Source organism: Ictidomys tridecemlineatus, chromosome 3, assembly GCF_052094955.1.
Source record: "Ictidomys tridecemlineatus isolate mIctTri1 chromosome 3, mIctTri1.hap1, whole genome shotgun sequence".
In the NCBI taxonomy this organism is placed as follows: Eukaryota; Metazoa; Chordata; class Mammalia; order Rodentia; family Sciuridae; genus Ictidomys; species Ictidomys tridecemlineatus.
The window spans coordinates 87,925,309-87,942,037 of NC_135479.1; the positions used below are offsets into that span (position 1 = coordinate 87,925,309).

At 41.7% G+C, this 16,729-nt stretch overlaps 1 protein-coding gene across 13 annotated transcripts in view; it reads right to left on the bottom strand.

Moving 5' to 3' along the window:
• Positions 1-2,315: 2,315 nt before the first annotated feature.
• The window catches only part of Tfdp2 (transcription factor Dp-2), a 161,985-nt gene continuing 147,571 nt past the window's right edge, over positions 2,316-16,729 (bottom strand). For all 13 annotated transcript variants that reach the window (XM_078043438.1, XM_078043435.1, XM_078043437.1 and 10 more), the window contains 5 exons: positions 16,423-16,491; positions 11,949-12,100; positions 8,515-8,681; positions 2,762-2,867; positions 2,316-2,530 (listed from right to left, as the gene is read on the bottom strand). In XM_078043438.1, the coding sequence (XP_077899564.1) occupies positions 2,347-2,530; positions 2,762-2,867; positions 8,515-8,681; positions 11,949-12,100; positions 16,423-16,491 (678 nt within the window). In that variant the 3' untranslated portion in view covers positions 2,316-2,346. The remainder of the gene's footprint in view (positions 2,531-2,761; positions 2,868-8,514; positions 8,682-11,948; positions 12,101-16,422; positions 16,492-16,729) is intronic.

Below are 16,729 nucleotides of genomic sequence, written 5' to 3' on the forward strand. Positions count from 1 at the left end.
TGAACTTCCTGAAACTGCTTTCCCCACACAAAGAGCATGTGGATGGGAGACACCTACAGTGGGGATGGCGAAGGGCACCCTGAAGGGCACCATGTTCCCTGGCAGCGAGGCTCCTCCCACAAAGGGTCTCCTGGAGCCAGCTGCATGTATTCCATGGAGCACAGTTCCTAACTGAATGTCACTGTACCCTTGAGAAGACAGTGACCCTTGGGGGTAGGGGAGCCTCACGTCACAGTGTACTGGTACCACGGCACCACTCTGCGACATGTCCTCAGCAGTGCCCCAAATGCATCCCTAAGGAGCAGAACTGGGACCTTCCCTGCCAGCACCACACATGGCCAGGACAGCCAGTGATGGACAAAGAGGATGATGGTCTTCAGTTGCCTTTTTAAAGCCTGTACTTTATGTTAAAGCACTTCAGCAACGGAGACAGGAGAGAAGGAAATGGTTTCTCAAGGACTCTGGGGGAATGCTGCTGTCTGGCAAAGGAATGAGAATGATTCATGGATCCGTCTCCAATGTCTGACTGTCTATGGAACCTGCATTTCAACATTTTGAACACTAAAAAGCTAACTGTGGCCCTTGGTCTGTCCAGGTCCCTGCTGGGCCCCCTTTCCTTCCAGTAGAGAGAGGAGAAAGGTGGGGGTTAGTAGAGGAAGAGGCACCCCCTTCATGGATGTTGTGGAGGGATACCGCAGGTCACTTATCTGTCAGGTGAAGGCCTTCCAGTCAGAAGGCCCCCGCAGGCCTGGCACTTCCCGGATGCTCCTGGGAGATGCTCTCGTTGTGCTGCCCAGCTCATGCCAAGGCAGAAGCCCCTGCACCTGCCAAGGCCTCCTGCCCTTTGGATACTCTGGGTTTGCACTACAGCTTAGTGCTATCAGAATGAGGGTTTCATCTCAAAGGAGCCTAAGCTAAAGTTGTATGTTCTTGCCTTTCAGTGTTTAAGGTCTTAGTTTAAAAAAAAACAAACAAAAAACTAGCCAACCATAGCTCTCAGCTCCAGCTCCCTGTGAGCTTGGTGGTGGAGCTGTAGAAAGGCATGTTGGGAGCCTGCACTTGCCCTCTAGGATTAAGGAACGAGCCCATCTGGGCCACATTTCGTGCTAGGTGCACAACGCCAGGACAAATCCCTGTGTTCAAGAGTTAGTTCTACTATTCTTTGTGTAATTAGGTTGGGGGTATGGCCTCGCACACTCTTCACTCGGAGAAGTGGATGCACCTTTGGCTATGAAATCCCATCCTACGCTCCTCGCTACCATGCATCTGACAACTGCAGCGTTCAACATTTGCACAGAAATATTGGGTTAGTTTGAAGGGCAAATTACCCAGGAACCAATCTAGTAAGGTCATTTTGATTAATTAAAATGTGAAAAAAGGTCACATGTACAAGAAAACATTGTTGTTCATATTCTTGAAACAGACTTTTCTTTCAAGGCAAAATTAATGACATTTGGTTCATTTTCACAAATTGCACACTGGGTGAGATCATACAATGACTGCAGAGAGCGGTAGGCAAGCAACTTGGTCATAGGAATTTGCTTCTTTCTTTCATTATAAATGAAAAAGCTGTATGAAATGCACAGCTTTGAGTAAAATGACACAGTTTCCTTCTCTGTGGAACCCCAGGTTTAGAATGCTGGCAGAAGGCAGTGCTGGCAGAGTGGTTAATGCACATGGAAATGCTATTCTAGTTTGGCTTCCAGAAGTAGCCTAGGAAATCCTATGCACCGACGCATTGGCTAATGGTAATTTCGGTTTTGCTATAAATTATTCTAAATGTCATTTAAGTACTTCAGAACGAGCGCTTGCTCCTTTCTAGAAGCTGTCTAAGGCAGCAGATGCATAAAAGCACCTCAACTAAACTCCCAACTAGTTCAGCAGTTAACCTGTGCTCCTGGGCCACCAGGACTTCGATCTCCACCCCCACCGGCACTTGCGTGTTCGTGTCTGCCTGTCAGAGGCAGCCCAGGAAGGGGGAGAGACATGGTCACTGGGGCTGCTCCTTGTAGCAACCTCAATTCTAAAATGATTACGCAGGTGAGGGTGCCACAGAGAGCCGGCCTCCCGGAGACGTGCCTGTTCCTGGGCCTGTTCTGGGGATCATACCCCCTCTCAGGAAAGGCGCTTTGTGCGGGTGGGACCTAGTGCCGTGGCCAGTTCTCACTCACACTATGTTAACATTCCAATCCTCTCAGCCTTCGAGTAACTTGCTGGCTGTGTTTCTCTAGTTCTCACTGAACACACGGTGCAAACAAAGGCAAAGACTGAAGAAATCATCTCAAAACAAGAGCTCACACTAACACACACGAGCATCAATGTGGGAACGTGAGTTCTCTCCTGTCTTTATTCTGGGGAGGAGGAGTCCTCCTCGTCATCTTCCTCGTCTTCATCGTTGAACGAGCAGGGGGTCTCTCCGCGGGACTCGGAGCAGTGGGAGGCCGCACTGCTGGACTGGTGACTGTTTGGGGCAAGGAACTGCCCAGTTGCTAAGGCCACTTCAGCATCCAGGCACAACCCCTGGTTTACGCTATCGAACAGCAGAAACACACACAGGGTAGTTAATGCGGCAGACAGTTTATGTACAACATGGGAAAAAGCACACAGGAAGGAGCTGCCCCAGGTGAAGCCTGCCACACCCCCGAGGACCTGTGCAGGCAGCACATGGCCCTGCTCACCATATGCCCTGATCACTCTGGCCCTGAGAGGTGAGCAGGGCCATGTGCTCCGGCCTGCCTTCCTGACCTTGAAAAGTACGTACCTTGACTGGGGTAAGGTGGCACCAGTGGGCAGGTCTAAATTTGAAACTGATTGGGTAGAGTTCAAAAGTAGTCCCTGATTTAACCAAGAAGGCCCTGTGGAGATATCTGAAAAAAGAAAAAAAAAAATGTAGGCTCTGCAAATTCTGTGGCTGCTGCTGTTTGAGTGTGAAGAGGGCACAGCTAAGCCAGGACAAGCCTGCTCGTGACCACAGCTCAACCACTCCCCGCCCTGGGAAGAACCCAGGTTTCTTCACCTCCTTGTAATAAAAAAATTCTATAACACAAGAGTGGCAGGGGAACACACACACACACACACACACACACACACACTCTCACTCAGGGGAAGACAAACCACAGAAAGATTTCAAGGTGAACAAACTCAGACTCATTCCTTTTGTTGGGAAGACCCCAAGGCGGCAGCTCCCTGGGACCAGGAGCAGCAGATGGACTATCTCTGATGCTGGCTGTCCTCACCATGAAGGACCCTGATGTGGGGTTAACACCAAAGTCAGGAGTGGGTAAAGCGACAGTCAAGTCGGAAATCTCTCAGGGAGGGACGCCTTGCTCAAGGAGCAGGCACAGCAGCAGATTTCTGCCTGAAGCCCGGCCATGCCCTCTGCAGAGGCCATCACTGCCGGCCTCCTCCCGACACGTTTGCTCCTGGTGTTTTTTGCTTTAGAATTCAATCTAGCCCTTCTTTTAAAAGGTCGAGCTTTTAATGAAGGATGTGTACAATGCAGTCCTGAGTTTAATGAAGCAAGACAGACATTACTGTTTTAGTTACAGGAAGTATTTTGGACAAATCCTTGCTACTTATTTTCTAGGCATATGCAACACTTCTCCTATTCTAAGTCTGAGCAGTTCTTCTTTTAAAAATTTATTTGTTCTAATTAGTTAAACATGACAGCAGAATGCTCTTCAATTCAATGTATACAAATTTTTCACTTCTCTGGTTGTACACAAAGTAGTTCATAGCATTCATGTAATCATACGTGTATCAGGGATGTCTGTCTCATTCCATCATCTTTCCTATCCCCATACCCTCTACCCACCCCTCCCTCCCCTTTGCCCCATCCAAAATTCCTTCCCTTATCCCATGCCCTCCCCCCATCATGGATTAGCATCCACTTATCAGAGAAAACATTCAGCCTTTATTTTTTGGGGATTGGCTTACTTCGCTTAGCATGATATTCTCCAACTCTATCCATTTACCTGCAAATGCCATGATTTTATTCTCTTTTATTGCTGAGTAATAATCCATTGTATATACATGCCACAGTTTCTTTACCCACTCATCTACTGAAGGGAATCTAGGTTGGTTCCACAGTTTGGCTACTGTAAATTGTGCTGCTATAAACATTAATGTGCCTGTGTCGCTGTTGTATGCTGTTTTTAAGTCCTTTGGATATAGACCAAGGAGTGGGATAGCTGGGTCCAATAGTAGTTCCATTCCATGTTTTTTAAGGAATCTCCATACGACTTTCCAGATTGGGTGCACCAATTTGCAGTCCCACCTGCAATGTAAGAGTGTGCCTTTTTCCCACATCCTCGCTAGCACTTAATTGTTGCTTGTATTCTTAACAGCTGCCATTCTGACTGAAATGAAATTTTAGAGTAGTTTTGATTTGCATTTCTCTAATTACTAGAGATGTTGAACACTGTTTCATATATTTGTTGACTGACTGAAGACTGAGTTCTTACTGCAATTTTACTTTATACTCATTTTCCTATCTAAATGGGTATCTCAAAGAAGGCAATAACTGGAACATATAAGATGTAGATACTACTGTATGGTCTCTCTACAGTGACTGTAAGGATTGTATCATAGGAAAAGAAAAAAAATGTAGTAGAAACACTAGAAATACACTCCTAAAAGAAAATTATTTTAATTACATTGTAAGAATCAACACATATAGAATATATAACTTGCCAAAGTAAGCTTTTACTTTAAAATGATATTTTTGTAATTCCTGGGCACAGAAATGGACTATGTGTACTGAAACTGGAAATCCTGATATCCTGCCTGACTAAGTGAGAGGCTGTTCATGTAGAACAGGGGTGGCTACATTAATTTTAGACTGGCCTTGTGAACCTTCTTCTTCAAAGGCTAAGGCAGCTGTGGAAAAAGAAAAAAGAAAAAAAGGACTCCATTCTAAAAAGAACAGCAGTCTTTAAATACATTAAGTAAGAACAAGTCTTACGAGAAGATGAAATTAAAGCCAGGATCCTGTGCTGAATATTAACTAGGACATAGAACTAGAGAAACTTTCTGTCAGAACACAGCTATTTACTTGTTTGTGAGCCTAACAGATTACTTTTCTTTTCACAATGGATTTGAAAAGCCTACGTTTCTTTCACATTATCACTGGATCCACACAATGGTTCTCACACTCTTGCCAAAAGCCATTATGTCCCTTTCCACACTAAAGGCACACGTTTCTTCCTTTGAACTAACCAGAAAGTCTGTATCCCGGTCTGCAAATGAGGTCATGAAGAGATCAAACCACAGAGGCCGCCTAATCACCCACAGCCTTCTCGCTGGGACTAAGTTAAAATACAGTTCTGGTGATTTATTGAGTAAGCCCTTTATTCAGACCCTGCTGGACTTCCATGTGACTGGGCTGCTCCTGAAACAGCAGGACTCATGTGGGACGGCACAGGGAGAAGGCAGCAGGACAGAGACCTGGGACAGCTGGCTGACGGGGTGGGGAGATGGGGTCACTGCTGCAGAAAGTCGATGGCACCAACTTAAAAATTAAATCCAAAAGAAAAACAACCCCCGTCAATAAACTCTTCTGTTGTGAGTAAAGAGCCAACCTAAAAATAAGCCCTACCACTTTGCTCATATTTGATGTATTATACTTTAGAACTAACATTAAGATGCTGTTGAAAAGTGATGTGGCCCGGCATGGTATTACAAGCCTGTAATTCAAGATACTTAGAAGGCTGAGCAAAAAGATTGGAAGTTCAAGGCCAGACTCTGCAACTTAGTGAGAATCGTGTTAAAAAAAAAAAGAAAAAGAAAAAGAAGAAGTAGTGATGATTTGGGGCTGATCTCAGTGGTATGCACCTATAGTTGCTGCTACAAGGCAGGAGGATCACAAGTTCAGGGCCAAAGTGGACACTTAGTAAGGCCCTGTCCCAAAATAAAAAAGGTTAGGGAGGTACTCAGTACTTATCTAAGATGTGCTAGACCCTGGTTTAGCCCCCAGAATTGCTGCCCAAAAAAATAAACATACCCACAAAAACAAAACAATTAAAAAAAAAAACCTGAAACAACAATAAAAAGATGTAAATTTTAGGTGAAAGCAAAGACAAAAAAAATTGTTTAAATATTAAAATTGCATTTGCAGAATGTACAATATTGCTAGGAATTAGGACAATGGCAAGCATCATAGGTCATTAGGGAAAAAACAAAGAAAAATCACAGTGAGTTACAAGTTCACACCCACTAGGATGGCCACGATTAAAAAGATGGACAGCGCTGGGGACACAGCTTGGGGGTAGAGTATATGCTTATGATGAGTCAGGTTCTGGTTTGATCCCTACCACCAAAATATTCTAGAAAATAAAAAGATGGACAATAACAAGTGTTGAGAAGGATGTGGAGAAACTAGAACCCTCATACACTGCTGGGGTAAAATTGTATAACTACATTAGAAAACAGTTTGGCATTTCCTCAAAATGTTGAACATCCAGCAATTCACTCCTAGTTATTTATACAGACAGCAGATCTGAAAACATGTTCACGAAAACACTTGTACAAACACTTGTCCAAAATAACATCATTCAAACCAGCCACTGATGAATGGAAGAATAAACAAAATACGATGCATTCACACAAGCACTATCATCTGCCAAGGAAAAGGAATTAGGTTGAGCACCCCTAATCCAAAACTTTTGACCCTGAAATGCACGAAAATCCAAACTTTCTAAGCACTGACATGTTGCCACAACTGGAAAAGTCTGCATCTAACCTCACATGATGGGTCACAGCCAAAACACAGGCACACTAAAAATGTATGATTAACTTCAGGCTATGTATATACACAGGTATATGTGAAACAAATGAATTTCATGTTTAGGTGCAGATCCTATCTGCAAAGTATTTTATTATATATATGCAAATATTTCAAAACAGGGGAAAAAAACAATCCAAATCTGAAAAATTTTTGGTCCCAAGTATTTCAGCTAAGAGAAGCCTAACCTTTCTCATTGTTACAGGATGGATGAACCTAAACACTATGCTGCATGAGAGAAGCACACACAAAAGGCCATGTATCATATCATTTCCCATATGAAATGTCTATAACAGACAAATCCACAGTGACGGGAAGTAGATGGATGACTTCCAGGGATGGAAGGGCTAGGGGTGTAGGGAGTGACTGCTAATGGGCAGGGGGGTTCTTTCTTCAATTATAAACATGTTCTAGAATTAGACAGTGATTATTATGATTACACAACCTTGTGAATACACTAGAGCGCCACTGAGCTGTTCACTTTAAAATGGTGTATTCTATTATGTGAATTAAAACTTAATTTAAAAAATTACAATGATATCATTTCAGACCCACTTAACTAGGAAAACAAAACACTTCTATTCTGTAGATAAGAATACAATTTGGTAAATTCAAATTGAAAAATGCTGGCCTCATCCAAAAAAGCTAAAGATGCACTTGATAATTTTGATCTACATGTTTGCACACAGCACTAGATAAATGAATAGGAATGTTCAAAGCATCAAGAAACTGGAACCAATATAAGTGTTTACCATCAATAAAATGAAGAAACTGTATAGTCATATAGTGACATTTTATACAGAAGTAAAATTATATGCATTACAGGTACATTAAATCACCTGGATGAATCTATGGAACATAAAGATGAGTCCAAAAAAATCAAATCACTAAAGGATATATTAGTGTGATTCTATTTTTATATAAGGTCAGAAATGGGCAAAACAAATTAATAAACTGCTTCTGTTTACCATATTTGTAGCTCTAAAGAAAAGCAAGCAAACAATAAGAAATAGAGTGGTGACACCTAAACAGATAGGGAAGGTCGCAGACCCGAGGGTGGGCATCAGGGACGTCACCTGTAATGCTTCTCTCCTAAACTAGGCAGTGGATTCATGGGTATCCACTGTTCTGTGACTCTTTACACTCTAAAACAATGTAAGATTGGGAAGAGAGGACCAAGGACAGTAAACATAGTCAACTTGAGAAGTTTTACTGTAAAGAACAGCAATGATTTTAAACATGAATCCATATTTACCCAGTCTGACACTGTTTTCTGATAATGTAAATTTTACTATATTCCTTCTCTCTTAATTCATTACTAATCAAATGATATTTATTTTATGCATAAACAACAGATACAATAAAGTTACATTAGAGCAGGGTGGGGTGTACATATTTTATTTTAAAAAGGTTCAAAGTATCCCTTTCAGTACCCAGAGGGTACTGAGAAAGAAAAACTCCTTCATCAAGTTTTACTAAAAGCTTACTTTAGTGTGCCTCTTGGTTAGTCCCAGAAATTACAGATAGTATTATTTCTGAAGAGCCTAATTTCATGGTGAATCAGGCAATTTAGATCTACATAATATGAATTATAGAAATCTGTTTGCAATGCTGTAAAAATAATTCTTAATGTTGGAAACGTTCTAAAATTTTGCAGCTTTTTATGAGAAAGGTTTTAACAAGTTAGACTGTTTTTAATCAGGAACAAGATGTGATAGCATCAGTCAACATACCTGTGATATAACCTTCTAAAGCCTTTGGCACCAGTGATTTAGCAAGTTTCAGGTCCTCCAGAGAGCAATTGCCCGACTCCAGGCCAAAGGACATTCCCATCCGTTTCAGTACTTCTATGTCATCATGGATCTCAAAGGTGTTGTCAAAGTTAAAGAGGTATTCAAACCTGCATCAGGGAAGAGAGAAAGGATGGCATTTCCAGTGGTTCTCAAGAGGCTGGGATCGTTTTATGCCTAGTACTTTTATACACATGAGGGCCTAAGTTCAGCCATCTCCTCAAAGTTGTTGCCACTTAGAGTACTAGCCATTCTACCAGGTTCAGGGGGACAACACCTTGAGAAGTGACTTTCCTAGTTGTAACAAGCACCAGCAGCCCATAAACTTTAGCTGTAATGCTGTTGGAAACAGGAAATAAAATTTTGTTTTAAACTTACCACTTTTCAAAATTGTCTACGGCTTTGCCACAAAAGTCTACTTCGATATTTGATCTTTCTACTACAGTTGGCTTATTAGCTTTGGCAAAAAAGATTTTGAATGCTTACTTCACCTTCATGAGTCAAGTGTTAGCCTGTTTAGTTAAGCATAAATGGGAGACTTTTATTTTATTTGTTTGAAATAGGGACTTGCTGTGTTGCCCAGGTTAGTCTTGAACTCCTACTGGGCTCAAGGGACCCTCCTGCCTCAGCTGCCCAAACAGCTGTGACTTTAGGCACATACCAGTAAGCTTGGCTTATATGGAAAATTTTTTTTGTTTTGCATTTTTTTGTGATACTGGGGATGGAACCCAGGGCCTCACAAGTGCTAGGCAAACATTCTACCACTAAATTACATTTCCAATCCTTAAATGGAAGACTTTTAACAAATTAAACCAATGTCTAAATCCTGTCTTAAGGGACTAAGGAGTGAAATGTCTAAGAAAAAGTGTCACACATAATAAATACATGACATGTTCTTGAAAATTGCCAGATGTGGATGCCTAGCTGCCCTCCCGGCACAACAACTGAGTTCAAGGGAAGGTTCAGGGACAATGGTGGGTTTCACTTGTCATGGAATTCTATTAAAATCATGTGAAGGTAACACTTTTTATGGTAGATCTCAGATGAGGGCCAAACTACAATTTGAAGCAAAATGTCATATTTAAATAACCTTAAGTATATGGATATGAATAAAGTACTGAACAAGTTTTTAGGGGAAAATAAATCTGAAGTGGGTGCCTGCCAAGGGGATGATTTTAGGCATCTGTTAAAAGCAGTTGGCTCTGTGGACCTAATCCTCAGCGTGGGAAAGCCTCCCAGCTAATGAAGGGGAAGATTGCATCACCACAGTAACTGCCAGAAAGGTCTATGGCCCGCCTTGAACACAAGTGCATACAAGCTGCTCCACGCAGGGCAGCCCGGTTGGGGCATGAGTCAGTGACCACCCAAGGCACAGAACCCTGCAGATCCTGGCCTGGGTGAGCAGCATCACAAGCCTCGAGGCTAACAGCTCCCAGATCTTCCTGACACCCTTTTTGGACTTAGAAGACTAACCTGAGAATTTTATAATCCCTGACAATCAAGAGACTAACTTTATGTTCTTGTGTTTGTTTCTAGGGAGTCTAATTTCAGACTAACTACAAATGCCTTTGGTGTGTTTTTTCCCTGAAAAGATGTTAAGCATTTTCCAGACTTGTACTGCTTTATCGCTAAGTTTACCCTTCATGAAAAAGTTTTTAATCAGTGGAAAAAGTTAAGGGTACAGGTGGCTCCCCCACCCTGCTCCATGGCTCTGCTGTCCCAAGAACACATGGGAGTAACACCAGTGCCTGAGAATATACCAGCTGCCCTCGTAGACCCCAGTTTCTGAAACAATTCCCAAGTTTGGAAACAGTGATCCAGATATACAACATGAACTGACCCCTGGGCGGGTCTTATGTGAATTCATCCACAGCTTTTGCAAATTGGCAAGGTAAATACTATAATTCTTATTTTTTTAGAAGGAGTGAGATTTCAGAAAGGCTAAGAAACTTAAAAGGTTGAAAAATGTGTCTGGCTGACTTCACAGCCTGCAGTTTCTAATACTGTGTTTTTATTTCAATCTTCAAACTGTTTTGAAATTCCCGCTCACTGCTTTTTTTTTTGAGTCCTCTTCTTCCTCTGCATGGGAAGCATCCCTCAGACTCCCTGTATGCAATACAGACAAACAAGGAAAGAAACACCACCAGAGAAAAGGAGTGCTGGTGTCCCTGCCACAGTCTTGGGTGGTGCTATGGGACTGAGAAGTCTCGAGTGGAGGCCCCCTGTGGCTTTAATAAGTCTCCAAACTTGGACAAATTATTGCTGACCCTTGTCCTAACAGCAGCCAACATTCTCAAGTGCTTCCCTGAACCAGACCTTCAGAGGCATTATTTTGCTTAATCCTCACAGGGAGACTAGACGAGAGGCACCGGCATCGCTCCTGTTTGTTCTAGAGATGGAGCTTTGTTGTGGTCTCATTTTGCACCTTCTGTGTACCCTTAACCTCTTCATGGTACTGGCCACAGCCTGCAGACTACTGATACAAACTTTTTCATGAAGAGTAAAACAAATTACCAGAGGAATTCTCTAATTTGCAAAGTGTTACTTCCCACTTGCTATGATGAATATTAGCATCAATTTCAATTATAATGTAAAAAAAGAAAAACTGGGGGCTGGGGTTGTAGCTCAGAGGCAGAGCGCTTGTCTAGCATGTGTGAGGCACTGGGTTCGATTCTTAGCACCACATAAAAATGAAACAAATAAAATAATGGCATGCTGTCCATGTACAACTACAAAATGAAAGAAAGAAAGAGAGGGAGAGAGAGAGACTGTAAAAAAAGAACATGCACAGCATTTTTTCTTTGTTTTTTGTACCAGGAATTGAAGTCAGGGGTACTCAACCACTGAGCCACATCCCTAGCCCTTTTTATATTTTATTTAGAGACAGGGTCTCACTGAGTTGCTTAGTACCTCACTTTTGCTGAGGCTGGCTTTGAACTCATGATCTTCCTGCCTCAGCCTCCTGTCCCACTGAGATTACAGCCGTGCACCACCTGGCTATGTGCTCAGCATTTTAATGGCCTTTCATTCATGGATAAACAAAAGCACATATAAGTATGATATAATAAAATGACAAAATGATTTCCTAAAAAACTGTAATCACCAATGAACCTACCTGTCCCAGCCCTTAGTGACAGCCTGATTCAACACAGATTACTATATACTGGACACACTATAGCTCAGCCCAGGCACCACACCACACATGTCACAGCAGACAGTGCCTGGCACAGGATGGTGGAGGCGAGTAAGAGGCACCCACATGAGAGGTGCTCACCCTCCCAGGCAGCCCCCGTGGAAGGCTGCAGGGAACAGAGCACGTGATGGGAAAATGTTCTTAGAAGGCCAGCCCTGCACTTGCCCCCAGTTCCCGCACTCACTTGTCACTGGAGATGCTGCAATCTATGACAGTTTTTCTGCTCGTATTGATGATTATAAATGGCAGCTGAATTGTGGAGTTCAGAGCTGGAGGGCCCTGATTTTGCTGTTCATTTTGCCGATTTCTCTGTACCAGGTTTTTGAAAGCAATTTGCTACAATGTTCAAGAAAAAGAAGATGGTCATTTAATGTGGAAGAGTTGGGATTTAAACAAATTAAGATAATACATTTAAAATTGTTTAAAATTAGTTTAAAGAGGCAGTCCTCCTAAACTAATGAATAAGAAAGTCAAACATTTTAAAAAATTAGAATGATTTAACCCAATAAATACATCTCAAGGGAAAAAATATCTGTACTTACAGAATGACTAACATCCTTCTTATGTAAATAATGGGGCCCCGGATTTTCATCAATCATAGAAATAGAGAGAGCAAGTGTGGGAGAGAGCTCAGTGGTACCTGCAGCTCTTCTTGGGGTGACACAGCAAGAGTGACATCAGCTGAGCTTTTGTTTTCAATTTACTTGACAGCTTCCTAGGATTTTGCAGTTAATAACACTTTTGATCTTTTCTCCCCATCATTGCACCCAAGGGCACTTTACCAATGCACTACATTCCTACTCCTTTTCACATTTTATTTTGAGACAGGGTCCCACTAAGTTGCTTAGGGTCTTGCTAAATCGCTAAGGCTGGCCTTGAACTTGCAATCCTCCTGCCTCAGCCTCCTGAGGTGCTGGGACTTATAGCTATGTGCCAGTGTGCCCAGGTCAAATACACCTTTTAGACTGCCTAGTCTAGGGATGTGTTTTAAAGTCACTGAACCCTTCTTCAGATGACATCTGCTGGGACTCTCACTACGTAAAACAGATGGAAGCAGCACTGCTCTGGATGGCTGTAGAGGGGCTGGGGCCCCAAGCCCCGCCAATTTGCCCTCACTTACTGCCATCATGGTTTCTAGGGCAAGACAGAGCCTGACCATATGCTCAGGGCACATCTGGAATGCAGCCTGAGCCTCCCCACACCTGAAACTTTCCTGAGGAGGGAACTGAAGCTTAGTACTGATTATAAAATATATGGAGAACTAATATCAATTTTTAAATTTTTATTTTTTAGTTGTAGATGGACACAATATCTTAGTCTTTTATACTGAACTTTGCTGCTGTTGTTAGGTGCCCAATTATTCTAGCCCTAACTGTGTCCCAAAATCCACTATCAATATCAATTACTATAAAAAAACTATCACTACTATTATGAAGCATTACTTAAGTTAGCTTCTGTTCACAAAGAACTAAATTTAGTTTATATTTATTGCTATATTCATTTAATATTGAGGGGAAAAATATTCCAAAACTATAGAACTGAGAAAAAAAATGAAATGCTTGAACACTTCTGTGGAGTGCTTCTCTTTCCTTCTACTAGAACAAACTCTTAGAAATTGTTACTATACTTTGCCTAACTTTGTGGATCCTGTGCAAGAGGATGCCTCATGATACGGGGGACATAACCAGTGGTGAGGAAGAACCTTATATCTTTATGACTCACTTATCAATACTATATTTAATAGCAAAGACTTTTCAGGTGAAGAGAGCAGCAAAAACATATTGCTATTTGGTTTTTCTTTTGTTTTGTGGTATTGGGGAATCCAACCTAGACCTTGTGCATGCTAAGCAAGCGCTCTACCACTGAGCTACACACCCAGTCCAGTACCATTAGATTCACAGTAAAAAAAGAAAAATCACAACCCTTTAATTATGGACTGAGTTCCTTATTTGCTGCGCTTTGAATGATTTTTTTTCAGCCTTTTGTTCTTTCCAGACTCATTAACATCTATTCCAAAGGCCACACAGCTGTCAGCATGTTCTGTTCTGGAAAAGGTTTAGGGGCTGGAAGGAACAATTATACATACCCATGAAAATAGGGTATGTAGGTTGATGACAGGGAAACTTATTCACACTATTCCTTTCTCATATTACCAAGACAGGAGGTAGTGGCATGTAGGTAATATTACCTGTGTCATGTGACACCAGAGGCTTGTGACATTTACTTATTTTAAAAAATCAAAGTAGCCATGTTCAGTGGTATATACCTGTAATCCCATCTTTTGGGGAGGCCAAAGCAGGAGGATTGCAAGTTCCAGGCTAATCTGGCAAACTTATTGAGAGCTTGTCTCAAAATAAATAATAAAAAGGGCTGAGGATGAGTTCAGTGGTAGAGTGTCCTTGGATCTAATCCTTAGTACAGCAAAACAAAAAAACCAACTAGGGGATGAGGCTGCATCTCAGTGGTAGAGCGCTTGTTTGGTTCCTAGCACCACATAAAAAATAGACAAATAAAAATAAAAATATTGTGTCTATCTACAACTAAAAAAAATATCAAAAACAAACCCAACTAAAACAAAAACCAATGTTCTTGTTCCTTCTATAAAGCTGAACAGGAAAAAAAAATTATCATTTTTCAGGCTGGGCATGTAGAGATGGGAAGCTCCCATCTGTTGAGGACAACCTTGCCCAGCACCATATTTTCCAATACAAAAACAGATCACTACAGGCATGCTGATAGAGAGGCTGCTATGTGGGCTGGTTGGAAATACTGCAGAAACTGTGAAGGGACAGGGACAACACAGAGTCAGCCAGGGAAGATGACAGCAAGGAGCTTAGGAGCAGTTCCCTGCAGAATTCCTCAGGGAGACTCAGGAATCACCTGTCAGCTTTCAACTTTTTCTCAAAGCTGCAGAATACTTTCCTGCAGCAAAATCTTATTTGGAATCTCAATATGAAAAATACCTAAGATCCCTGCTCTCGTGGCAGCTCCATAGGCAGGTGCCATGGGCTTAGTATGAGAGGGAGAGAGAGAGAGAGAGAGAGAGAGAGAGATAAATAGCTTGATCAGGATGAATCGTCATCTCTGGGTTTCCACTGCGTGAGGTCTGTGCTTCATCTGAAAGGCCACTTGACCCTTCCCTGTGTCCTTTCCTCCTTTCTCCTCAAAGATGACAGACCCCTGAAGGGCAACTGTCTGCTCTTGCTCTTTGACTTGTACATGAATGTACAAAAACAAAAACTCCAAGCAAATATAAGTATCTGGAAAGGGGAAAACAGAAACCATCTGGAATCCGTAAGAACACAGCATATTCTGGTCATTAGAAAAATTGAGTATTGAAAAAAAAAAAAAACGGGCTATAATACTTGGGAACTTATTGCTATCTTTATTTCTCAAAGGTGGATTAAATAAAAAATTAAATAAAAAAAGTGAATTGGTGGTAATGTTTTTCATATAAAGACATCTCCCTGCGAAAGGCAAAAGCATAAGGCTCTCTGGTTCACTGTACAAAGTTGATCCTATTACATTGAAACTGGCCCAAATGTACTTCCTGCCTGAAGTAAATTTTTATACCAACTGTAACTACTAAAAAAGAAAAGAATAATAAAATATGCCCTACAATTTAGTCTCACATGATTTCATACAAGGGTTCTACAATACTTCTTAAAATAATCTAAATTCTAGGAAATTATATATAAAAAGGATGACTATAGAGATGTTTATTAAACTGTAAAATTTCTTTTTTTATTTTTTTGCTTTTGCATACTGGGGATCAAACGTAAGATTTATTTTCTGAAACAGAAATGCATTTTAAGTGTTGGTATTTCTGTGAATCTTTTCATATTACAATCATTTCAAACCATTCTGTCATTCACTGGTAATGGGTATTATTGGTGGATTTGATTAACTTAAAATACTTAAAATTTAATTAGCTTTACTTTTGATATTCTGAGTTAGAGAGAAAATAAACACAAGACCCCTTCCCTGATAGTTTATGTCCAGGGTAAGGATGAGACCCAAAGTGAACTGCTCCATAATGAACCACACCCAGGCCTGAGAAGCTCCAAGTATGAGGGGTAGAGAATGGGTGACCCAGATGGGTCCCCTGTATGTCTGAGCCTTTACTGGCAATGAGCTAGAATGGAAAGTCCATGCTGGTGTGCTCCTATCACACTGCCAAAAGCACCACAATTACAAAATATCCACTTATTTATTTATTTATTTAGTGGTACTGAGCATTGAACCCAGAAGCATGGAGACTCATTTGGTATCCGGGATTGAACTCGGGGGCATTCAACCACTGAGCCACATCCCCAGCCCTTTTTTATATTTTATTTAGAGACAGGGTCTCACTGAGTTGCTTAGGGCCTTGCAAAGTTGCTAAGCCTGGCTTTGAGCCTGTGATGCTCCTGCCTCAGCCTCCCTAGCCACTGGGATTATAGGTGTGTGCCACTGCGCCTGGCTTTTTTTTTTTAAATTTTATTTTGAGATAGGGTCTCACCAAGTTCTCAGACTGGCCTGGACCTTGAGATTCTCCCACCTCAGCCTTCTCCGTAGTTGGGTGTGCACCACTGAACCTGTCCACAAGGACTGTGAGAGCAAGTACGAGGAGGAAGAGAAGACGGGCAGGGAAGCTCTAGACACCCCAGCCTCCTTACCTGCAGGAGAAGTTCTTGTAGCTGGGCCCTCTTCTGCTTTATTCGTTCTATTCGCCTCTGCTTCTCTATCTTTAAAATATAAGTTATAAAACAATATGAAAATACATAAAACATAAAGCACCACTTTCTTTTCATGTTCCTATTCTGATACGTTAAGAATTTTCTTAAAGAAACAACCCATTTTAACTGCAAAGGCAAATCACACCTTTTTATTGGAGGGCGGGGTGGGGGGAGGACCTCGGGGTATGAAAGCAGGTTGCAATAGTAGAACTGTGGCAACAGTTGTCAAAACTGAAATCCATCCCTT